Raw genomic sequence first — 25,571 nt, 5'->3', positions numbered from 1 at the left:
ACTTCGTGTAGGTGTCGCGCAGCCAGCAAATCTCTCGAGAACTGTATAGAGATCATCATCACCACCCAATCGCACAAGGCCCAGGGTTGTGACGCGCCGCATACGCATCTTAAATGGACGTTGTAGTTTTATTATGATGATATCGAACATTGGCCTTTCCCTTTATCAACCGATTATTTAAAATATCGGGGCATACACACCTCCTCGGACATATGATACTGCTATTAGCTGTATTCTGTTCCCTGTCCATACATATTCCAGTACTTCCTTCTTTACAACTCCTCTACTCTCGAACATATACCCCAAACCATACTTAACCTCTAATACCACTAATTCAGTGGTTACGCAGACATCCTCCCTCTCTTTAAGTCCTATTGTATTGGGGAGGAACTAATAAGTCTCTTAGCATTTTTAGCTTGTTCTATCTGTTCTTACATTGTAGCACTAACAGCTTCAGGGGTACTATTGTTTAGTGGGGGAAGAATACCACTTAGTAAACAAAACACCTGAGCAGAACCTGGGTAGCTTCAAGAGCGTTACGGGCGGGAGACCAAAGTAGGCGAACAGCTAGGGGAGAACTTGGAAAAACGTTACATATGGGCAAAAGGTAAAAAAAAAAAAAAAAAAAAACGGATACGGCGGGATCCTCCCGGATTCGATTTAAAAACATCCCGGGGATCCCGCAGATCTGGCTTTTACACCGTCTCTTACATATGCTACTACCGTTACTAATACCATTACTAAAGAAGCAATGCTTGGTTCTTTGATAATAAGGTGTCTACCCCTTTAAGAGTGTGCCAGGACCTTGTCCCTTGTATGAGCTACGATCTAATCTTTGTACCCTGCATCATCTGTAAAACTTTTCCTTTCGCGGAGACAGGGAGCAGATGAAGAGCTTGCTTTTAGTCTTTCAGAAACAGAAAAGCTGGAACTATACTTTCAGTCAGGGTGTTGGTTGCAAGAAAGGTAAGTGTCCCATTTCCTATCTAAAATTTGTGGGACTCTCCAGCAGTAGATTTATTGATAATAAGGCAATGTCAAGAAACGGACTCAAATTATTTACTTCCAACTTGTATTAAACCTGCGTCTTTTCAATGACCGCTACTTTGGGTTTCCAGCTCAGTTGTAACCAGCCTTTATTAACAAGAACATTCATTTATCATTATCTTCTATAGAGTGGGTGGGAGCTGTAAGGTATACCACGACTTGTGCTGAATTCCGAAGTGGTTCAGCTGCTCTTCTTTGTTACCGGGCTTCAGTAAGAAAATCACAAAAAGTCTTACCGAATATTGGCTGTATCTACAGGGCAGAAAAGGATTTAGGATGCATGGAATAGCCTCCCAGTGGAGCTGGAAATTAAAGGCGTTCAAGATTTACTTTATAATATATTACCCTCTCTGTTATAATTATAGTGTCGAACGGCCCCTTCCCTTTATCAAGCGAGGATTTAAAATATTGGGGCATACCCACCTCCTCTGACATAGCTTTCAATAATAATAATATGCTTTATAATGTAATACTTCCATTAGCTGTGTTCTCTTCCCTACCCATACATATTCCAATACACTCTAAAATTCAAGGGTTAGAGAGAAGTGCTGTGAATCCTTCTTGTAAGACAGGTGATTCCAATACAATAGAATAGGTGAAGAAAGCATGGCATAAGCAAAAAAGTGTTTCCTTAACACTGAAAACAAAGTATGGCAAATGCAGAAAAGAAACGAACTGGGCAGACGAATCAGGCCTTACACACTGGCACCAATGCAGAAACCTACGGCGGGCCTAACCGTGTGGTTACTGAAGCGTTACAAGTTCCATAATGCACAAGGGTGTCAAAAATCCAGCGCTGGTCTAAAATCTCCTTTCTAGAACTAAATAACTTGGTCTCTATGCACTTCATCCCCACCACTCCCTCAAGTTCTCTCCCACCTTGTCCTACTAGTCTCACTGTCTCAACCCCCTCAAACCTGCCCCACCATTCTGTCATAACCCTCTTTCCCATCCCTGCCAGATAATCTCTGGAACTGTGTGAAGGCCCCTTTCCTTCTTTCTACTGGACATAACAGCTCTCCCCCTTCCCCTAGCTTCTTTAATTCCAGTTAGATCCCTTTCTCTGTCTTGTTGCTGTGCATGTTGCCTGCAGACTGCGGGAAGACACGGTCTCCTTTTGGTTCACATGAGACTTGATTTGATCTGCATGGATTGCTACCTGTCTTTAACTAAAAAAGGAAGAACAGAAAAACACATGATCTTATAAAGAATGTGACTGGCCTCATTTGGATGCATACACAAATCACAAAAATAAAATCTCCTTTCACTTCTGTTTTATTAAGGGAAAATAGTAACAGATCAGTAAAAATATGGGATACATATTCTTTATTTTGGTATAAATATATTGCATATCTTTCCCTGAAAGGCCTTGGGATGGCTTCATGAATTATTTATTTCAGTGCCTCTCAAATTGTAAAATGGAATATTTAACTTTGAAGGGTGTCACTCAGAGAGTCTCATATAAAACAACTGCAAATATATAGGTCTATCTGTGTAGAAAAATAACAAGTCACCTAGAGAGCATTGTACATAGCCTTATCTAGAGGATAACGTCTCACTTCATTTAAAAATAAATTATTGAAGAAAACTTGCACAACCATAAAGATTAAACAATCCCAGAGCTGCCAAATTACTCAGTTCCAGGAGGTAGATTTTTTTTTTTTTACCAGTTCTGGTTTTTAAACTTACATCCTAAAGCAGTATGGTATTTGTAATCCCCTGTTCTACCCATTGAAATTAGTGCTGAAGGGAATACATTAGGGTAGTGGTTCCCAAACCTGGTTCTGGAGGCACCCCAGCCAGTCAGGTTTTCAGGATATCCACAATGAATATTCATGAGATCTGCATGCAGTGGAGGCAGTGCATGCAAATGTCTCACATGAATATTCATTGTGAATATCCTGAAAACCTGACTGGCTGGGGTGCCTCCCGGATCAAATTTGGGAACCACTCTATTAGGATGAAGTTGTCAGAAATCTAGGACAAACCTAAAATCTCCCTCCTGGATTTGGGTAACCTGGAAACTTTGCAATCCTGAGACATTTCTGAAGTGCTTGTTCAGCCTAAGGTTCCCTGCAAGCTCCTGCTTGTGCTTAGAACTACTACCCAGACCAGGGTTTTCATGGAGATGTGTGTGTGCAAGAAACAGCGGTAAAAAATGGCCTTAGTGCACCCTTATACGGGTTATTCCTGCGCATTAAGGCCATTTTTACTGCTGGGATAAAATAGCTGATTTTCCTATTAATGGCCACTCACTGATATTTCCCATTAACGCGTGAGCCTCTACCGCCACCTATTTTGTAGGTGATCACGCGCTAAACCAGTGCTAATTGGTTACCACATGGCAATGGCCACGCACTAACCAATTAGCGCAGAACATGCCCACTCTCTACCCCCTGCGCTAAAAAATACATTTTATTTTTTAGCACATCCCAAAATTACCACAGAATGCCTCAGCACACCCCACAGTAAGCCATTTTTTGTTGCAGTAAGTACACGTTAGTCTTATGGCAGCTCTGTAAAAGAGCCTCTAAGAGTTTTGAAGGAACCCGAAATAACATTTTGTGAACTAGCATTTGGGAGACTAGAAATGCGTCTGAGATTTCTCTATCCCCCTTCCACTTCTAATCTCAATCTAGTCCTTGGAGGACACCTATTCAATTGTTTTTTTTCAGGATATTTGCAATGAATATATACGAGAGAGATTTGCACACAAATAAAATAATTCATGCAAATCTCTATCATGTATATTCACTGTGGATACTCTGAAAACCTGACTGGCTGAAGGGCCCCAGGCAAGGTTTAGGAACCAATGACTTAGAATATATGGCTCAAAAATCACTCCCCTATTTAGTGCTTTGCTTAACTGCTACCAGGAAAACAGAATAGCTGCTGAAAATCCTATTTTTATTACTTCATTCAAAATTTAAAGGACACTTTGAAGACTGTAGCTCATGGTAAATAAGAGTCTCTTCAAGAAAAACTTTAGAACACAGGCAACCTTTGGTTACTGGAACCCTACTGACACTTATGAAGTCAGAGTTTGCAAGACCCCAAGAAAATAAAGATCACCTCCTAAGAGCCAGTCAAAAGCCAAAAATTAAATTCTTGTTGATTTATGTCAGAGGCTCTCAGAAGCCAGCGTAGTGGTACTATTTCCACATGCAATCACAGAGTTGAAGTAGTGAGGACATTGCAGGAATTGAATAGTAGTCATCTACAAATTTGTACTCAGTTCAAGAAAAGTCAGAAAATGTTTTCACACACTTTACAGTACCAAGACTCTCTCTTAAAATGCTTCTATCTAAAGGATTTGTGTTAGGAATGTTAATGCATTTAGGGCTAGGTACATTTTCCCCATAGTCACAAAATAGGAAAAAGCTTTCAGTATATCTGTCTTTGGGGCCCTTTTACTAAAATGCATTAAGAATTTAATATACACTGTTAGTGCACAACCACATTAAGGGGCTTTGCAGAATTTTTGATTGGGGGGGGGGCAGGGGCGGGGAATAGGTGTGGAAGGCGTTTTGCAGTTAGCATGGGACCACTTACCATCTCCTAAATAGGAGGCACTAAGTGCTTCAGATTAGAAACATATCGGCAGATAAAGGCTATCCAGTCTGCCCATCCTCTGTAACCCCTAATTCTTCCTGTTCCTAAGCGATCCCACATGCTTATCCCATGCCTTTTTAAATTCTGGAACAGTCCTCGACTCCACCACCTCCACCGGGAGGCCATTCCACACCTCCACCACCCTTTCTGTGAAATACTTCCTTAGGTTATTCCTAAGCCTATTACCTCTTAACTTTGTCATATGCCCCCTCATTCCAGAGCTCTCCATTTGAAAAAGGCTCTCTTCCTGTACATAAATACCCTTGATTAACTTCAACCTGCATACCATACGCTGTGTATTTTAACATGGCAACTGCAGGTTACATGCTTGTCCCCCCCCCCCCCCCCCACACACACACACAAACACACTAAGTACCATGTTTTGCACTTGCCAAACTTGAATCTCTTGTGTTAAAGCATGTTACGTGAAAAATCTAACACACTTCAGTAAACATACCCCTTTGTGTAACTTCTCAAACATCAGTTTCAGACGCAGCTAGGGAACTAGCAGAAAATGGACCTGCCACAAAAACATGAACCCATCAGCAAGTTAACCTGAAGCCTCAAGGTCCGATTGTGAGTCTTACTGTAAGGAGCCACGAGAAGAATTTGGGTGTCATATAATTTAAGTCATGAGGGACAGAACCCTCCCTGATTTTTACTGCCTCTGTTGAGATGCGACTTGCATGAAAGATACTGTCAAACTCCAAATTATTCTTGTCTCACTATACCAGGGTTGTCCAACCTCGGTCCTCGAGGGCTGTAATACAGTCTGGTTTTCAGGATTTCCCAACGAATATGCATGAGATCTATGTGCATGCACTGCTTCCATTGTATGCAAATTGATCTCATGCATATTCATTGGGGAAATCCTGGAGGGTCAAAAATTTATATCAGGCGTGAATGCTGTTCAAAAACACCATCCTGGAAGCCCAGGCCAAATATATTCCGTGTATTAAAAAAGGAGGACGGAAGACCAAACGACAGCCGGCGTGGTAAAAAATGTGGTGAATGAAGCTATTAGAGCAAAAGAAAATCCTGCAGAAAATGGAAGAAGGAACCGACTGAAAATAATAAGAAACAGCATAAGGAATGTCAAGTCAAATGCAAAGCGCTGATAAGGAAGGCTAAGAGGGACTTTGAAAAAAAGATTGCGTTGAAGGCAAAAACACATAGTATATATATTTTTTAGGTATATTAACAGCAGGAAGCCAGCAAAAGAATCGGTTGGACCACTAGATGACCGAGGAGTAAAAGGGGCGATTGGGGAAGACAAAGCCGTAGCGGAGAAATTAAATGAATTCTTTGCTTCGGTCTTCACTGAGGAAGATTTGGGTGGGATACCAGCGCCGTAAATGGTATTCGAAGCTGACGAGTCGGAGAAACTTAATGAATTCTCTGTAAACCTGGAGGATGTAATGGGGCAGTTCTACAAACTGAAGAGTATCAAATCCCCTGGACTGGATGGTATTCATCCCAGAGTACTGACAGAACTGAAAAATGAGCTTGCAGAGCTGTTGTTAGAAATATGTAATTTATCCTTAAAATCGAGCGTGGTACCGGAAGATTGGAGGGTGGCCAATGTAACGCCGATTTTTAAAAAAAGGTTCCAGAGGAGATCCGGGAAATTATAGACCGGTGAGTCTTGACGTTGGTGCCGGGCAAAATGGTAGAGACTATTAAGAACAAAATTACACAGCATATTCAAAACCATGGATTAATGAGACAAAGTCAACATGGATTTAGTGAAGGGAAATCTTCCCTCACCAATCTACTACATTTCTTTGAAGGGGTGAAAAAACATGTTGATAAAGGTGAGCCGGTTGATATTGTGTATCTGGATTTTCAGAAGGCATTTGACAAAGTACCTCATGAAAGACTCCAGAGGAAATTGGAGAGTCATGGGATAGGAGGTAGTGCTCTATTGTGGACTAAAAACTGGTTAAAAGGTAGAAAACAGAGAGTAGGGTTAAATGGTCACTATTCTCAATGGAGAAGGGTAGTTAGTGGGGTTCCCCAGGGGGTCTATGCTCGGACCGCTGCTTATTAACATATTTATTAATGACCTAGAGATGGGAGTAACTAGTGAGGTAATTAAATTTGCTGATGATACAAAGTTTTTCAATGTAATTAAATCACGGGAGGATTGTGAAAAATTACAAGAGGACCTTACGAGACTGGGAGACTGGGCATCTAAATGGCAAATGACGTTTAATGTGAGCAAGTGCAAAGTGATGAATGTGGGAAAGAGGAACCCAAATTATAGCTACGTCATGCAAGGTTCCACGTTAGGAGTCACGGACCAAAAAAGGGATCTAGGTGTCATCGATGATACGTTGAAACCTTCTGCTCAGTGTGCTGCTGCGGCTAAGAAAGCAAACAATGTTAGGTATTATTAGGAAAGGAATGGAAAACAAAAATGAGGATGTTATAATACCTTTGAATCACTCCATGGTGCGACCACACCTCGAATATTGTGTTCAATTCTGGTCGCCGCATCTCAAAAAAGATATAGTGGAATTAGAAAAGGTGCAGAGAAGGGCAATAAAAATGATAAAAGGGGATGGGACGACTTCCTTATGAAGAAGGGCTAAAGGGGCTAGGGCTCTTCAGCTTGGAGAAAAGGCGGCTGAGGGGAGATATGATAGAGGTCTATAAAATAATGAGTGGAGTTGAACAGGTAGATGTGAAGTGTCTGTTTACGCTTTCCAAAAATACTAGGAGTAGGGGGCATGCAATGAAGCTACAATGTAGTAAATTTAAAATGAATTGGAGAAACATTTTCTTCACTCAACGTGTAATTAAACTCTGGAATTCGTTGCCAGAGAATGTGGTAAAGGCGGTTAGCTTAGCGGAGTTTAAAAAAGGTTTGGATGGCTTCCTAAAGGAAAAGTCCATAGACCATTATTAAATGGACTTGGGGAAAATCCACTATTTCTGGGATAAGCAGTATAAAATGTTTTCTACTTTTGGGGATCTTGCCAGGTATTTGTGACCTGGATTGGCCTCTGTTGGAAACAGGATGCTGGGCTTGATGGACCTTTAGTCTTTCCCAGTATGGCAATACTTATGTACTTATGATAACCCGACCTGGTGAGGGCCGAGGTTGGACACTCCTGCACAAACATATATTGCTTTTCTAGCTTGAATATAATTCTTCCCATCGCCTTGATACTTTGTGATTGGATTCCAGCCCCTGAGGCACAGCTCCAGAGCTGGACCTCCGTGAAAGACCCAGATTTCCTTGTCTTTAAACCATTTCTCTCCTAGAATGCCTCCCTCCGTTTTGATCACCTGCAGCAACAGACTATTGTAGTAGTGTTGAAGGTAGAAAGTTGCGGTTTGCACTTGAGAGACTGAGCACGGGTGAGGGGGGGCACATTACATGCAGTGCCTTAATTCTCCCTTTCTTTGTCTGCAGTGACAGCTTTTGAGAAATAGAAATTACTTTATATCTGAAAGAGGCAGTATGTCCAAACTTACTTTGCCGGGCAATAAATCTTGATGTTTGGTGAAAGTGAGTATCTTATACTCTTCACAAAACAATCCTTACCTGTATTGATTTATCATCAGACTGTATCATATTCACATACACTGTGGCACTATTATGGTTTGAACATCTTCTAAATCATATTTAACTCCATTTTATACTGAGCTCACCCATCCCGAGCACTAGTGGTAATTTATTGCCTTTGTTGATGCCACTTTGCTGCTGTTTGGGACAAACTATAATGTTGTAAACAAGGCAGACACAGTCTGTCACCATCAGCACTACAAAAAAATCTTGTACTTTATCACAGCATTTATCTGTTCTGTGGACTATTTCCTGGTTCAGCAAACTGATCGCATCGCCCATATCCAACATGTCACCAAAATCAGTAGTCACTACCATTCTTTCTCATTTTGGGCTTGTCCTTGTGCCCCCAGCACTGTACTGTGTGACAGCAGCATTTAGAATAATGCAGTATGATGTGCTTGGAAGCCAAGCTGGCCAGCCTCTCACTCCCCATTTTATTGCTCTTTAAATTTAAAGATTTGTCAAATGAGGTATCCACAAATTATCAAACAGCCCTGAAAGCCAAGGAAAAGATTTTCTTTGGCATCCATTAAGAGTTTGCCTCTAGAGCTCAGGACATCAAGTCCCGACGAAGGCCTCAAGCATGCACAGGGAGCATGGAGGTAGGATCAAGCAGGAGAGTGCAACTGAACACACATGACTCTCTCCAGCCACAAAACTCAAGCCATGGGTGTGTGTATGTGTGCAAGGAGGGACGTAGGGAGAGTCTGGAAGATGAAGAGGGTTATAGTGCATATAAAAAAATGTACCCTACAGATCCCACAAAGTGAATCCCATCCAAAGCATTTCAAAAGGGTAACGACAAGGTCCAGCAGGAGTTAGAGGTCAGCTGGATACAAGGCACCTAGAAGAAAGCCCTGATATTTCAGAAACAGTAACCTCACTTAAAAGTTTCCTGTCCAGGGTATGCAATGCTAACATACATCCTAAGGAGTGAATTTCAGCCTAGCAGGTCAGAGACCATCTGATCCTTGGAAAGTGATGGTGCTATACACACTCCACAGTGCTGTTCATACATTTTTAAGAGCACATGGAGGTAAAGCAGAACCTTCTAAGAGAGGGTTGGTATCTCCAGCACCAGCTACTTCTTTATAGAGAATAGTTGAGCACTTCAAGTGGTTGCTGGTTCAAAAGCAGAATGGGACAGTTATTTCTGTATGTAAGCAGTACATGCGACCCACCATCTGGAGCTCCAGTGCAGTGTGAATGCTCCCTGCTCAGGAAAACCAGGAGTCTCTCAGGTATTTCAGAAGAACAAGGTTCTCATTATTACTTAAGCCACTCTGGACAACAAGCCTTTAAGGGAGGTCCTATTCTGCAAGTCTAGGAGAAGCCTAAGCCTGTCCTTGACTGCCACTGGGTTGGATCCGAGAGAAGCCTGAGAGGGTACAAGAATTTAGAAACCTTTTGAGAACATGGCCTCTTCTTCGCTATGGTCTATCTCATACAGTGGTGCCGAAGAGGGACTTTTCCAGCTCAGGGTCATCCATCTCATCTTCACTGAGAGAGAATTCATGCTGGTTGTAGACTGGATGGGCCAGGCCATTTGTCTCCTGCATAAATCCCTCATGAGCCGGGAAAGACGAGTTGGGTTCAGTCCCTGGAAGTGCTGTGAGCTGCTCCCCTTCTGCCATGTCTGATAGTAGAGTGTCCAGTAGGGGACGACGACGGCAGATTTTGCTGAGGAGCTGACTTCGATGTTTCAGCTGTGAAACCAGGTCATCTTTTTCTTTAATCAGAGTCAACAACTTCTGGATTGTCTCTTCGGACTTGGAGAGCTTGTCCTTCAACTCAGCGATTTCTCTTCAAGAAACAAAAATCAGCTATGTGTTAAGGTGATTCATTTAGATTGCTTTATAAATTTAATTTCAAAGCTGCCAGGCCGGGATTAATTTTCTCCGTTATCACAGTTCATTATTACTACACTGCTGCTTTATAAGTGATAGTGAGAAAGGGCATTTCTAAAGAGTGCAACAAGACATTATGCCTGCATTGAAAGATCCGTGTGTGCCCAATCCTGGAACCTTTAAACAATCTGAATTCAAAATATACAACTAGAGCAGAATTTATATCAGAACACAACACTCCTGAGTAACAGGCCTCTGTTTGGATTCGTGGTGCAACCAAATCTTAAGTCCTGTGTGGGGTTCTGGTCACCTTATTTCAATAAGGGTATAGCAGACCTAGAAAAGGTTCAAAGAAGGGCTACAATAATGATAAAGGAGATAGCAAACCTCCAATACGAAAAAAAAATGGAACAGCTTGGAGCAAAAATGAAAGATGGGATATGTTAAAGGTGTGTATGGCATTGAAAATGTTTGTAGGGAATGTTATGAAATCGTAGTAATGAGGGAACACGCCATTAAATCAACTAGCTGCAAATTTGAAAAACTTACGAAAAATTTTTTTTTCTGATCTGTGGATTTATTGATAAAGGATATGGTCCAGGTACTTAGCACAGATAGATTTTAAAGACTGCACAAATTTTTGGTAGGAAAAGTCCATGAACAATTATTAGTCAGCCCTTACTTCCAACAGTAACAGGGAATGATCTACTCATTATTTATTTAGATTTTGCTCACACTTTTTTCAGTAGTAGCTCAAGGTGAGTTACATTCAGGCACACTGGATATTTCTCTGTCCCAGGAGGGCTCACAATCTAAGTTTGTACCTGAGGCAATGGAGGGTTAAGTGACTTGCCCAAGATCACAAGGAGCAGCAGTGGGATTTTAACTGGCCACCTCTGGATTGCAAGACTGGTGCTCTAACCACTAGGCCACTCCTCCACTCCTTATGACAGTCTAGGCACTTTCTAGTGACCTGGATTGGCCACTGTTGGAAGCAGGATGATGGGTTCAATGGCCCACTGGTATGATGCAACATGGCACTTCTATTAATTAGGGACTTTGGACCCACTTTTTCAAATAATGTTCAAGAACTTAGGGACCCTTTTACAAAGCGTTGATAAGCCCAACATGGGCTTACCGCACGCTAACTCAGGACCAATGTAGCCACCGATGGTAGTTCCAGCATGCCGGAAAAAATGTTTTTTATAGCGCGTCGGTAATCGGGCATCACTGCACACTGCCCAGTTACCACCGGGTTTACTGTGGGAGCCCTTACTGCCACCTCAATGGTTGGCAAGTACTCCCCGCCACATGATAAGAGTTATCTTGCCATTTGGGGGAGGGAGGCATTTACCCACTGCAGTAAAAAGGGCCCTGGTGTATGGGAAAAACAACCCCTGCCACTACCACAGGGCCCTTTTTCCCACTGCTTAGTAAAAGGACCCCTTATAGCATTATTAGAATTCAGGCATACTGTCCTTTCCCAAAAGAGCTTATAAATGGGTACTTGAGGTAACAGGAAATAAGTTACTTGCGCAGAATAATGAGGATTATCAGATCCCATTTCCCCAACTGAACACTGATTTTACTGGTTCTCAGTCCATTGCACTAATCATTGGGCCAAGTCCTCCCTTTCCTATGATTGCACCTGAGGAGCTGTGAGTCAAAACTGCTGGGAGACAAGTTCATATCCCAGCTCTGTCCCCAAGATTCTGTGTGACACTGAGCGAGGCAGGCTCTATCACAATTTCCAGACGACTTGGGCCTCCTTACAAAATGTTCTATCAAATCCTTCACACAGAAGTGGCTGCACATAGGTGTCTGACGTATTGAACTGGAAAAGCACACTGCAATTCTGCATGATGCTGCATAAATCCAGGTTTACAAGGCTACAGTACATTTCAAATGGGGAAAATACTGGTTAACCTGCCTGACAGAAGCTGGATGGAATGAGAAAAAAAAAAAACAATGCATTTGTATTTTCCCAATGACAGCTGGATAGGAAGGAGCAGTGGGCTGAGAACAGGGGAAACCAGTGTTCAAATCCCACTGTGGCTCCTTGTGATCTTGGACAGTTGCCATTGCCTCAGGTATAGACTTAGATTGGTCAGAAAATTACCTTTTGTACCTGAATGTAACTCAGCTTGAGCTACTGCTGAAAAGGTGCAAGAAAAATCCAAAATTCCTTTCTTTCCTGATGAGATCCAGGTGGGAAACAGAGAAGGAAGAGACTCCATAAAGGAAGATGGATGGTGACGAGGCAGATGAGTGTACTCACAGAAAAATTATCATACATCTGAAGAGTTCTGTATCAATTATGTTTTTGGTAGGAATATTTTGTATTAGTTCTACTTGATATATCTTATCCTGTTGGTGTGTGTAATTAATTCTTTAACAATTCTATACACCGCTTTGATGTATTTATGAAAGGTGGTTCAAGTCAAGCTATAAGGCAAACATTTTCAATTATTGTTTTTGGTTTGATTGGCCTCCCCCCCCCCCCCCCCCCAATTTTGACTTGTTTAGTTTGTTTTATGTATTTATTTTGTTAATGTGTGTTAAAACTTTAAAGCATGCAAATAGATTTAGCATGCATTTATTTGTAGGTTAACATTCATTAAATCAATCTAGTGTGCACTATGAGGCTCATTTTCAAAGCACTTAGCCTCCCAAAGTTCCATAGAAACCTATGGAATTTAGCCTCCCAAAGTGCTTTGAAAATATGCCTCTATATTTTTCAAGGTGCATTAAGAAATGCACATCCCATCTTGCAGCATCAGTATCCCCCTGCTGCAGGACACTGAAATACTGACCTGTCCTTGCTCCCCGTGATCTCTCGCACTGCTATATGAAGTTGTTCATCTTTTCGGATTAGGCTCTCTGCCTGCTCTCTAACTGTAGTCTCCGCAGCATCTAGACGCACCTCCAGTTCTTCCACGTGTCGATGGAGTGCCTCCAGATGAGCGTTTGCCTCCTTAATCTGCAGTGGTGTTAGCACAGACATGGCAAGGATCTATATCCAAAACAGACAGAGCTCTGACGTCCCTGCTCCTCTCCAGAGAAATGGGGAAAGTTCACCGAGACCCTGGCTGTCAGAATATGAAAGCACAATTATTCTCCGCAATGTCTTCCTTCATCAGCCTACTGCTTCATCTTTCTTTCCTTTACTATCTATCGCCTACGTCTCTGGACACCTATTGTGATTGCCCTCTGCCACCCAGCATGTGGCTATGCTCCTTATCGCGCAGATTCCCCATCGCCATGGCGTGGATGTCCATCCCCACCTCCACCTATTATGAGTGTCTTACACTGCCTCAATCATTGTAATACACTCTCTTACTCTTCTGTTACCTGTTATGTGTCATTTCCTCCCCCTACAGCACCTTACCTCCAACACTAACGGTGCGATGTCTCGTTTTTTCTTTTTGTGTCAGGCCGCAGTGTGCATTGTTTTCGCTTACTGTCAAGCAGTACTGTAGTGGCTGTCTTCCTTCCTATCAGGTTGTGATATTTCTTTTCTCCCTGGGTATTATCTCCCCTCCTTGGTTGTCTAGCAGGTTGCTTCTCTCTTCTGTTTTCCCTATCAAGTTATGTTATGGGTCTTTCTGTATGGCTATGAAATGAGTCTCTCGCCTCGCTTTTTGTCAGGGTGCGATGTGGTGTGTCCTCTCTCGATTAGACTGTGGGTTGGTTGGCTGGCTCTCTCCTCTCTGTGTAGCAGTGGTATGGGGCCCCCTTGCTTTAGAAGGTGTGATGTCTGTTCCTATTCCTTACTAGACTGAAAGATGACAACTTACACGCGCAGCAGGCCGAGCTTTCCCCTCCCCCACAGTCAGCTCCCAGCCCATTGGCTAAACCTTTGAACTGACAGGCTGCATCTCCGTGGTGTTTCATTGGCTTTCCTCTTGGCCATGTAATGCCTTGATTGGTCTGATACAACCGCTCCTTCCTCTTTGTTCTGTAATCAGACTCGAGAAACTTTATTGGGCATAGCAATTTGTAACATTAAAATTACAAAGAGTTCACACAGATTCTGCTGATTTTTCAGTAGTTGGGGGTTAGAAAGGTGCAATAGGTTTTGCTGCAAGAGAGTTGCTATTTCTTTTATTTCCCGGAGCCTTTATACAGTTTTTCTGGCTGCTCCTTTTTGGGAAACTTTTACTTAAGGAAATGCATTTCTGTACTGGCAATGTAGCACTACAGGCAGGGTCAACGACGTCGTCAGCACTAAACTCTACCTTCCCACCATGCATTTGACCTTGAATTCCAGTTTTTCTTAAAAGTAAATAACATCAATATTGCATTGCTATAGCTGCACAGATGTAAAGATTAACAAAAAAATATAGGGTACAATATTCGAAGTTCAAATATGCAGAACGTAGCAATTATCCAGATATTTCCTATGCTGCACCTATCAGGGATGTTCCATATCATCAAGCTGATCAATCCATAGACTGGTGGGTTGTGTCCATCTACCAGCAGGTGGAGATAGAGAGCAAACTTTTGCCTCCCTATATGTGGTCATGTGCTGCCCAGTGTTGCCAGGTGGGCGGTTTTACCGCCCAATTGGGCGGTTTTCCGCGACCCGCCGCGGGAAATTTTTGCCCGCGGCGGGTTGCGGTTTTTTGGGCTGGTTTTTGTGCTTCGGGCGGTTTTTTCGGCCGCGGGGGGGCGGGGTTAGTGACGTTTTTGGGTGGGATTAATGACGTTTTGGGCGGGGTTAGTGACGTGGGAGGCGGGGCCGATGACGTGGGAGGCGGGGCCGATGACGGGGAGGCGGGGCCGATGACGGGGAGGCGGGGCCGATGACGTGAGAGGCGGGGCCGATGACGGGGAGGCGGGGCCGGTGACGTGGGAGGCGGGGCCGGTGACGGCGGGGGCGGGGTTTATGACGGCGGGGGCGGGGGTGATGACGCGGGGGTGGGGGTGTCAGGGGCGGGGTTTGTGTTTGGGCGGTTTTTGGGCTGTTTTTTGGGCTCCAGTGGGCTGGAAAAAAATTTTCCACCTGGCAACCCTGGTGCTGCCGGAAACTCCCCAGTATGTTCTCTATCTCAGCAGGTGGTGGTCACACACAGCAGCAGCTCTGGCTAGGCCTCCAAGCCTAATTTTTAGGTTTTGTTGAGTGCCTGGGGTTGAGGGCTCTTTTGAGCAAGTGCAAACCTGGTGGTGCCAGGTCCCTCCTTTTCTCCCCCCTCCCGCTGGCTCCGTTAAAAAAAAAAAAAAAAAAATTTTTGAACGTCCTTAAAGGCGTTTATTTCGACGTTTATTTAAGCGTCTATTGCAGCTACTCACTGGGACACCAGGTCGTTACAACTCAGAGCGGACAGCAGGTAATTTTTACCTTTTTATAGCGGGCAGGGGGTTCCCCGATTCTTCTCCTCGTGGCATATGGCGTCGGAGGGCGAGGGCGCAAAGGGTCGCTCCCCGGGTCGCTTGAGCGCTTCTAGAGGGGATGCGGGGGTCTTCAAGCCTGATTCGCCCTTGTTGGGGGACAGTTTCGTGACCGATGAATGTCCCGGTCCTTCCTCCGGCGTGGCGGTTTTTCCCGCCATAAACGCCCATCCCCCGCTCCTCGCCTCCGCCATCTTGGCCGGCCACGCGGCTCGGACGGCTTCTTCTTGGGCCGCCCTTGAGGTTGGAGACATTAATGCCATGAACGCCCTTAATTTGGGCGACGGCACAGAAGCGGCTAAAGTTAAGAGCCGTTCTTCCCGCGCGGCTCCTTCGCGGAGTTTCGCGCCGGACGCCATTTTGGATGCGCAGCATGTCTCTCCCCCGCTATTGCGAGCGCCGGTTGAGGGTGCGTCTAGGGCTGTTGCCCAGACTGCGGAAGTACACAGTCTGGGGGGTTTCTCCCCCGAGTTTGTTTTGCTGCTGCATCAGGCCTTCCTCATGCACAACGCTGCCCCTGCTCCCTCGTCTGGTAAAGAGGTTGAGGTTCCCAGAGGTAAACGCCCTCGGGTTGATTCCCAGGCCTTGGAGGAATTTGTCTCCTCCGATGTAGATGAGGGCAGCGTGTCTGAGGTCTCCCAACGGTCCTTTGCGGATTCCTTGGAGGAGACGGATCCCCGCTCGGATGGAGCGGATGACCCCTCTGCAGCGCGGCTTTTTAGCCCAGAGGATTTGCCCAACCTGTTGTTACAGGCCATGGACACTTTGAAGATTTCCTCTCCGGAGGACGTCTCTCCCTCAGCCCCTGTTGGCTCTGCCATTATGCTGGGGACGAAGCGCCCGCCTAGAACCTTCCACGTGCATGATGCCATGCACACCTTAATTTCGGCTCAATGGGATGTCCCAGAAGCGAGCCTTAAAGTGGCTAGGGCTATGTCCCGCCTCTATCCTTTGGCTGTGAGTGAACGTGAGGCCTATCTGTGGCCTACCGTGGATTCTTTAATCACTGCGGTGACTAAGAAAACGGCGTTGCCGGTGGAAGGTGGCACAGCCCTAAAGGACGCTCAAGACAGAAGATTGGAGGCGGCCTTAAGGTCGTCCTTTGAGGCGGCTGCTTTAAATTTGCAGGCCTCAGTTTGCGGCTCCTATGTGGCCAGGGCGTGCCTGACTATGGTGCAGCGGGCTTCCCCCTCGGATCATTCCTTGAGGGCTGATTGGCCGGCCCTGGAATCGGGCTTAGCCTATTTGGCAGACTTGCTGTATGATGTCTTGAGGGCCTCAGCGAAAGGCATGGCTCAGACAATCTCTGCGCGGCGGTGGCTTTGGCTGAAACATTGGTCTGCTGACCACGCCTCTAAATCCCGCCTGGCTAGGTTGCCTTTTAAAGGCAAGCTGCTCTTTGGGGTCGAGCTGGACAAAATCGTGACCGATCTCGGCACGTCTAAGGGCAAGAAGTTACCAGAGGTCAGGGCTCGGGCTAGTACTCGTCCCGGTACCTTCAGAGGACGGTTGCAGGAAGCCGGTCGGTACCGCCCGGGCAAGTCGGGCTCTGCCCCCTCTTCCTTCAAGAGGAATTTCTCCCCCAAGCAGCATTCCTTTCGCAGAGACCGCCGTCCCGGAGGTGCTCCCTCCGGTCCTCCCCCAGGGTCTCGTACCCAATGACGGGGTCTTGGTCCACGCCCCAGTGCAGATTGGAGGACGGCTGTCCTCGTTTCTGGGCGAGTGGACCACAATAACTTCAGACGCGTGGGTGCTGGAAGTCATCAGAGACGGCTACAAACTAGAATTCTGCCGACCCTTAAAAGACGGGTTTGTACTCTCTCCCTGCAAGTCTCCGGTCAAAGCTGTGGCAGTGCAGCAGACCTTGGACAATCTGATCCGCCTGGGCGCGGTCGTTCCGGTGCCAGAAAGTCAGCTTGGCAAGGGACGTTACTCCATTTACTTTGTGGTACCAAAGAAAGGAGGTTCAGTCCGGCCTATCCTCGACCTCAAAGGGGTCAATCGGGCCTTGAAAGTGCGGCACTTTCGCATGGAGACTCTCCGCTCTGTTATAGCGGCAGTGAAGGCAGGAGAGTTCCTGGCATCCTTGGACATCAAGGAAGCGTACCTGCATATTCCCATCTGGCCTCCTCATCAACGCTTTCTGCGTTTTGCAGTCCTGGGACGACACTTCCAGTTCAGAGCCCTCCCGTTCGGGTTGGCTACTGCTCCGCGGACCTTTTCCAAAGTAATGGTGGTCATCGCGGCCTTCCTACGAAAGGAAGGGGTACAAGTCCATCCTTATCTGGACGACTGGTTGATCCGAGCCCCCTCTTATGCAGAGTGCGGCAAAGCTGTGGACCGGGTAGTTGCTCTTTTGAGCTCCCTGGGATGGATCATCAACTGGGAGAAGAGCCAGCTGCGCCCGACTCAGTCCCTGGAGTACCTGGGAGTTCGATTCGACACCCAAGTGGGCAGAGTGTTCCTGCCAGACAATCGGATTGTCAAACTTCAGGCTCAGGTGGACCAGTTCCTAGTAGCCTCTCCCCTTCGGGCTTGGGACTATGTGCAGCTGTTGGGCTCTATGACGGCCACGATGGAAGTTGTGCCCTGGGCCAGGGCTCATATGAGACCGCTTCAACACTCTTTGCTGCAGCGCTGGACTCCGATGTCGGAGGATTATGCTGTGCGCCTTCCCTTGGACCCAGCAGCGCGCAAGGCGCTGAGCTGGTGGATGCAGACAGACAAGTTGTCTGCGGGAATGCCTCTGGTGACCCCAGAGTGGATTGTCGTCACGACGGACGCCTCGTTGTCGGGCTGGGGAGCCCACTGCTTGGGAAGGACAGCGCAGGGGCTCTGGTCTCCTGCAGAGGCAAAGTGGTCTATCAACCTCCTGGAACTCAGAGCCATTCGGTTGGCGCTTTTGGAGTTCATCCCGGTACTGGTGTTGAAGCCTGTACGGGTCCTGTCGGACAATGCCACGGCTGTGGCCTATGTCAACCGCCAGGGAGGTACCAAGAGCGCCCCTCTAGCCAAGGAGGCTATGAATCTTTGCCAGTGGGCGGAAGTGAACCTGGAGCAGCTTTCAGCGGCCCACATTGCCGGAGTCATGAATGTCAAGGCGGACTTTCTCAGTCGCCATACCTTGGAGCCCGGAGAGTGGCAGCTATCTGCTCAGGCGTTCTTGGACATCACGAAGCGCTGGGGCCAGCCGAGCCTAGATCTGATGGCGTCATCGGCCAATTGCCAAGTGCCGCGCTTTTTCAGCAGAGGACGGGACCCTCGATCCCTGGGAGTAGATGCTCTTCTCCAACAGTGGCCGACACAAGAGCTTCTCTATGTGTTCCCGCCCTGGCCCATGTTGGGCAGGGTGCTAGACCGGGTGGCAAAGCATCCCGGCAGGGTAATCCTGGTGGGTCCGGATTGGCCCAGGCGTCCCTGGTATGCGGACTTGATCAGGCTCTCAGTCGACGATCCTCTGCGGCTGTCAGTGGAGCAGGGCCTGTTACATCAGGGTCCCGTGGTGATGGAGGATCCCTCCCCCTTTGGTCTTACGGCCTGGCTATTGAGCGGCAGCGTCTGAGGAAGAAGGGCTTCTCAGACAAGGTCATCGCCACTATGCTGAGAGCGAGGAAGCGCTCTACTTCTACTGCTTACGCCAGGGTTTGGCGTATCTTTGCAGCGTGGTGTGAAGCAGGCTCACTTTCTCCCTTCACTGCTCCAATTTCTTCAGTGTTGGCGTTCCTGCAAGAAGGTCTGGAGAAAGGCCTGTCGCTCAGTTCCCTTAAAGTCCAGGTAGCGGCTCTGGCTTGCTTCAGGGGCCGCCTGAAGGGTGCTTCCCTGGCTTCACAGCCAGATGTGGTGCGCTTTCTCAAGGGAGTTAATCACCTGCGCCCTCCTCTGCACTCAGTGGTGCCTGCGTGGAATCTCAACCTGGTGCTAAGAGCATTGCAGAAGCCGCCTTTTGAACCCTTGTCGAGGGCATCTCTGAAAGACCTGACGTTGAAAGCAGTCTTTTTGGTGGCTATCACTTCAGCCAGAAGAGTTTCCGAGCTCCAGGCGCTCTCATGTCGAGAGCCTTTTCTGCAGTTCACTGAGGCAGGAGTGACTATTCGCACAGTGCCTTCCTTCCTGCCCAAGATTGTTTCTCGCTTCCATGTGAATCAGCAGCTCTGTCTCCCTTCCTTTCGTAGGGAGGACTACCCAGAGGAGTACTCTGCTCTTAAATATCTGGATGTGAGACGAGTCATCATCAGATACTTGGAAGTGACCAATGATTTCCGGAAATCGGATCATCTGTTTGTCCTGTTTGCAGGTCCTCGTAAGGGTCTGCAGGCTGCTAAGCCTACAGTGGCAAGATGGGTCAAGGAAGCCATTGCAGCGGCTTATGTGGCCGCGGGGAAGGTGCCGCCTATCCAGCTGAAGGCTCACTCCACGAGAGCTCAGGCGGCCTCGATGGCAGAGGCCGGATCCGTCTCCTTGGAAGAGATATGCAAGGCGGCAACTTGGGCTTCGGCTCATACATTCTCCAAGCATTACCGTTTGACTGTGGCTGCACGGGCGGAGGCCCGGTTTGGAGCTTCAGTGTTGAGGTCAGGGATTTCAATGTCCCGCCCTGGGTGAGTACTGCTTCGGTACATCCCACCAGTCTATGGATTGATCAGCTTGATGATATGGAAGGTAAAATTATGTATAATCATACCTGATAATTTTCTTTCCATTAATCATAGCTGATCAATCCATAGCCCCTCCCAGATATCTGTACTGTTTTTATTCTGGTTGCATTTCAGGTTCAAGTTTAGTCTTCAGTTACTTCAGAAAGACTTCGTGTTCAAGTTTTTTCACTTGGATTCTTCAAGAGTTAAGACGAGTTTGTGTTACAGTGAGCTGCTGCATTCCTCTCCCCTCCGTTTTACGGGGCTGGATTGAGACTTAAAATTCTGCCGGCACTCCCTCCCGCTTCGTGCGGATGTAGGGCAGCTTTGTACCCCTCCCGCTTCGGCGGTGTTAGGGTCAGTCAGCTCCTCCCGCGGTTGCGGTTGCAGGATAAGCCAGATCCCCCCGCATCGGCGGGTGTGGTGTCCCTCCCCCGCTCCGCGGGGATGAGCTGGACGGATTCCCCTCCCCCACTTGTGTGGGGATGAGCTGGGTTAATTCCCCTCCCCCGTTTCGGCGGTGGTGAGCTGGGCAGAGTGTCCCTTCGTGGGTGTAATTCTCTAAGTGCTGAGTCCTGCGGATGGAGCTTTGATATCGACATACTGAGGAGTTTCTGGCAGCACATGACCACATATAGGGAGGCAAAAGTTTGCTCTCTATCTCCACCTGCTGGTAGATGGACACAACCCACCAGTCTATGGATTGATCAGCTATGATTAATGGAAAGAAAATTATCAGGTATGATTATACATAATTTTACCTTGTCCTTGCACTTGCAAACCAACTTGGCATGAGTGATTTTGCTGGCCTATTATAAATTGGCGTTCCTTTCTTACTTTATATTTAGCTTGCTTGTGCCCTGCTCTCGTCAGTCGAGCAGTATAGTAAATTTCAGTAAACTATCTACAGTCCTCAAACTTAGCCATGATATTCAGATTACTAATTGGATATCTGGATGACATGTGCAGGGCCAGCGTTAAGGGTGGGCAAACATGGCAGTTGCCTGGGGGCCCCAAAGCTTGCTTGCAGATTGTTCTTCGTTCAACTTCAGACAGGGTTGGGGCCCCCTCCCTAGCATCTGCCCATTATGTCACTGGCCCTTGGAATCAGCACTGACTTCTGTATGTAGATATTCTGCTCTGTTCACTAACGAAACAGCAGTGCTGAAAATCCAGATTTTATTTAAATGTTGCTGCCATACTATAAGCATTGAGGGCTACATTCCTTGGAACTGCCACACACATTTGGCATATTTGAAAAAGTGTTTGTTTAAATTGTGAAATAAATGTATCGTTGAGGGATATACTCCTTGGATCTGACAAACACCTTGGCATATTTGAAAAGATGCTTGTTTAAATTGTGAAATAAATGTATTGTTAGCTTAACAGAGAAATTTATTAACCTTCATTTTCCATGCTTTCAACTGGATTAAAAGGGTAACCATGCTACTTTATCCATGGCTCTAGCTTTGACCTAGAACCACCTAGTATGGCATTTCTTTCTAATTATGGGCTTCTATTATAAAGCTGCACTAGCAGTTCCCGTGCAACAATGCCAACAAAGCCCATTCAAAGTAAATGGGCTTTGTCAGCATTACCGCACTGGGGACTGCTAGCGTGGTTTGATAAGAGGCCCTAAATCCTTTTCCTCCACATTTCTTGATGCTACATCATAGGTCTAAGGATTGGAGAAGAAGGGTGAAGGAAAGAAAGTAGGGATGAATGCTACTGAGCAGGGGTTAGAGCAGAGATCTTTACTATTTTTCAAGCTGGGGCCAATCTAACAAAAAAAAAAAAAAACCTTCAGTGCGAGAGATAAGACCATCACCAGACAAAGCAGCAGGCACCCTGTCAACCTCCACCATCCCATCCCCATTCCTATTCCCACTCTCCCAGTTTTTACTGTTCCTCTATATTTTCTCTGGAAGTTTGTTTGTGATACCAACCTTTGAACTGCTATTCTGTTTTCTTCCAGCACCATATAGCTCAGAATGAGATTGAATTGTATGGCATCTGTCAGTCTTGTAAGAATAGAGTGGGATTTTGGGTAGCACAAAGCTCAAACACATGGAGAACTACATGGTGCAGGTATTAAAACAGAATAACTGTTTTTATGTATTTATTTATTTGTTTGTTACATTTATAGCCCACATTTTCCCACCTATTTGCAGGCTCAATGTAGCTTACATGGTATCGTAGCGGCGTTTGCCGGTTCTGGTCTGAACAAATACAAAGTGTACATAAGGACAAGGTGTGGTTGTGGTAGAATGGGGATCATATATGGTAGATACATTGGGGGAACATAAGGTAGGAAGAGGTAGAGTTGAGGTGAGTTTGTTTCATTCTTGGTGTTGTTGTGTAGCAGGTACTCTTATTCTTATGTTGAGTCGGTGGGGTAAGCCTTTTGGAACAGGTTCGTTTTTAGTTGTTTCCGGAACTTTAGGTGGTCGTACGTTTTTGCTGTTTTTGGCAGTGCGTTCCATAGTTGTGCGCTTAAATAGGAGAAGCTGGATGCATATGTTGATTTGTATTTGAGTCTTTGGTGTTTTGGTAGTGGAGATTCAAGTATGTTCGAGCTGATGTTGTTGTGTTTCTGGTTGGCAGGTCTATGAGGTCTATCATGTATCCAAGGGCTTTGCCGTAGATAATTTTATGGACCAGGGAGCAGATTTTGAAAGCAATGCGTTCTTTGATTGGGAGCCAGTGTCGTTTTTCTCAGAGGGGTTTGGTGCTTTCAAAACGTGATTTGCCAAATATAAGCCTTGGTGCTGTGTTTTGAGCAGTCTGGAGTTTCTTTATAATTTGTTCTTCACAGCCCGCGTAGATTCCATTGCAGTAGTCTGCATGGCTTAGTACCATTGATTGTATCAAGTTGTGAAATATATCCCTTGGGAAGAATGGTTTCACACGTTTAAGTTTCCACATTGAATGGAACATTTTCTTTATGGTGGATTTTGTTTGATTCTCGAGTGTGAGATTCCGGTCGATTGTTACTCCGAGGATTTTCAAACTGTCAGCGATAGGAAGGGTGTAGCCTGGGGTGTTTATGTTTGTGGGTTGTATTGGGATGAGATTATGAGACAGTGTGTTTTTTCTGTCTTGAGTTTTAGTTGGAATGCATTTGCCCATGAGTCCATAATGTTCAAACCGAGCTTCATTTCTTTGTTGATTTCTGCCAGGTCGTGTTTATATGGGATATATATTGTGACGTCGTCAGCATATATGAATGGGTTGAGGCCTTGACTGGCTAAGGACTTGGCTAATGGGGTCATCATGAGGTTGAAAAGGATCGGTGATAATGGTGATCCTTGCGGTACTCTGCATTCTGGTTGCCAAGGTGATGATATGTTTGTGCTGGCTTTCACTGTTGTAGAAGTATGCCAGCTGCAAGTCTGAGAAAAAAGTGGGGCGAGATCATGGACTGAGGAAAGAATCAGGGAACCCCAGGTAGGTTCAATGAGGGCCATCACTGCTTCCCAGAGCTTACAATGAAGAACACTGGGCAAGAAGTGGGGATGGGGGCAGGGGGAATCTGCAGAGATGAGGAAAAGGGAAACTAACTGTAACAGTCTATAGAAAGAGCAGTGCTGTAACCTGTCTTTTTTTGCTGGCTGCTTCCTCCTAATCTGAATTGGCTACTGATAACAGGATGCTGGGGTTGATAAACCTTAGTATATTGCATATTTTATGTTCATGTATTCAGGATTATATGCATTTCATGCCCTCCTCCAAAAGTATCAGTTCTGACTCGAGCACAGCACTGTCACCTTTGGTGGTATCGACTCTAGCACCTTACATAGGTCCATCCAGTCTACTCAACGAGATATCATATTATATATACTAGGAGTTAACATATGCATACCTATTCAAATATATTATGTTTAGATAGATAGATATTAGGAATTATCTTGTTGGGCAGAACAGATGGCCCATGCAGGTCTTTACCTGCCATCATCTACCATAAGGGGTGCTAAAGTTGTCACTTCCAAAGGGACAGTGCTGTGTTGGAGTCATAACTGTTACTTTAAGAGGGGGGGCATGCAGGGCATATAATCCTGAATACATGAATATAAAATACGCAGTAGTGGGTCAGTTTCATTCCTAGCATCCTGTCTCCAACAGCAGCTAAATCAGGTTGCTAGGAAGTATCTAACAAAAAAGACAGGTTCCAGCATTGCCACTTGTATAGACTGCTGCAGCTGGTTCCCCTCATCTCTGTTCCTACGAGCAGGAGCTGCAGGTTTTCCCTGCAACTTCAGCCTCTTAATGTTACAAAAACTGATGTTCATCAGCAGGTGCCATCTGTTATAGGAAGCCTAGTAGCTATAATAGGCCAGTTCTCTCAGTGCACTATTTTGCTTTGTTTCTCCCATATTTCCAAATTTTAACCTTCCAGTACTAGACTAGCTAATTTGGCCCTAGCTGGTGTTCACACCTTACTCCAAGTCAGTGTAACAGACTGCTACAATCCAAGTTTTACCCCCATACCTTGGAGGAAAGGAGAAACAGGGGCGACATGCTACAGATGTTCAAATATTTGAAAGGTGTTTATCCGCAAACAAACCTTTTCCGGAGATGAGAAGGTGGTAGAACGAGAGGACATGAATTGAGGTTGAAGGGGGGGCAGACTCAGGAGTAATGTCAGGAAGTATTTTTTCACAGAGAGGGTGGTGGATATGTGGAATGCCCTCCGGTGGGAGGTGGTGGAGATGAAAACGGTAATGGAATTCAAACGTGCATGGGATAAACACAAAGGAATCCTGTTTAGAAGGAATGGATCCACGGAATCAGCAGAGGTTAGGTGGCGACGCCAGTAATTGGGAAGCATAACCGGTGCTGGGCAGACTTCTACGGTCTACGCCCTGATCATGACTGAATAGATATGGATGGGCTGGAATGTATATTTTAAGGGGTTTCGACATTAGCTTCAGAACTTAGTACAAGAACAGTGCTGGGCAGACTTCTACAGTCTGTGCCCTGAGAATGGCAAGGACAAATCAAACTCTGGTATTAAGTATCACATACAATGCAAAATGAGTTTATCTTGTTGGGCAGACTGGATGGACCATACAGGCAGTGCCGTAGCGAGGGCGGCTGACACCGGGGCGGGTCGCTGCTGCACCCCCCCCCCCCGGGTGCAGCACGCCCTCCCCCTTGGAGCGCACCCTCCCCCCCCCCCCGGAGCGTATTCTTACTTTAGGGGCGGGTGAGAGGGCCGATCCGCCCCCGAGTGCACGTCGCTGGGAGCTGCGTCGGCTCTGCTGGTTCCTTGCTCTCTCTGCCCCGGAACAGGAAGTAACCTGTTCCGGGGCAGAGGGAGCAGGGAACCAGCGGATCCGACACCCCCCCCCCCCCCAGCGCTTGCACCCGGGCCAGACCGCCCCACCGCCCCTCCTACGCCACTGCATACAGGTCTTTATCTGCCGTTATTTACTATATTACTATTTTAACTTAGTAAATGAC

The 25,571-nt window shown here is 46.2% G+C and overlaps 1 protein-coding gene and 1 long non-coding RNA gene across 3 annotated transcripts; one reads left to right on the top strand and one right to left on the bottom strand.

The window, feature by feature from the left end:
• The first annotated feature begins 877 nt into the window (after positions 1-877).
• LOC115480822 lies at positions 878-12,958 on the top strand. The gene is made up of 3 exons (XR_003943869.1): positions 878-966; positions 8,081-8,176; positions 12,880-12,958. It is a non-coding gene; the product is annotated as an uncharacterized LOC115480822 (long non-coding RNA).
• Positions 8,171-14,407, bottom strand: VMAC (vimentin type intermediate filament associated coiled-coil protein). 2 transcript variants are annotated; one of them, XM_030219745.1, is made up of 3 exons: positions 13,467-14,407; positions 12,897-13,168; positions 8,171-10,039 (listed from the first exon to the last, which is right to left on the bottom strand). In XM_030219745.1, the coding sequence occupies exons 2-3, from the start codon at positions 13,085-13,087 to the stop codon at positions 9,679-9,681; spliced, it is 552 nt and encodes a 183-aa protein (XP_030075605.1). In that variant the 5' UTR covers positions 13,088-13,168; positions 13,467-14,407; the 3' UTR covers positions 8,171-9,678. The 2 variants fall into 2 exon arrangements, with proteins under 2 accessions (XP_030075605.1, XP_030075606.1); XM_030219746.1 differs by having other exon boundaries at positions 12,897-13,172; positions 13,472-14,407.
• Between the last annotated feature and the right edge of the window lie 11,164 nt (positions 14,408-25,571).

The sequence above is a fragment of the Microcaecilia unicolor genome, chromosome 11, assembly GCF_901765095.1.
Source record: "Microcaecilia unicolor chromosome 11, aMicUni1.1, whole genome shotgun sequence".
Taxonomy (NCBI): domain Eukaryota; kingdom Metazoa; phylum Chordata; class Amphibia; order Gymnophiona; family Siphonopidae; genus Microcaecilia; species Microcaecilia unicolor.
This window is presented reverse-complemented; position numbering and strand designations above follow the sequence as displayed.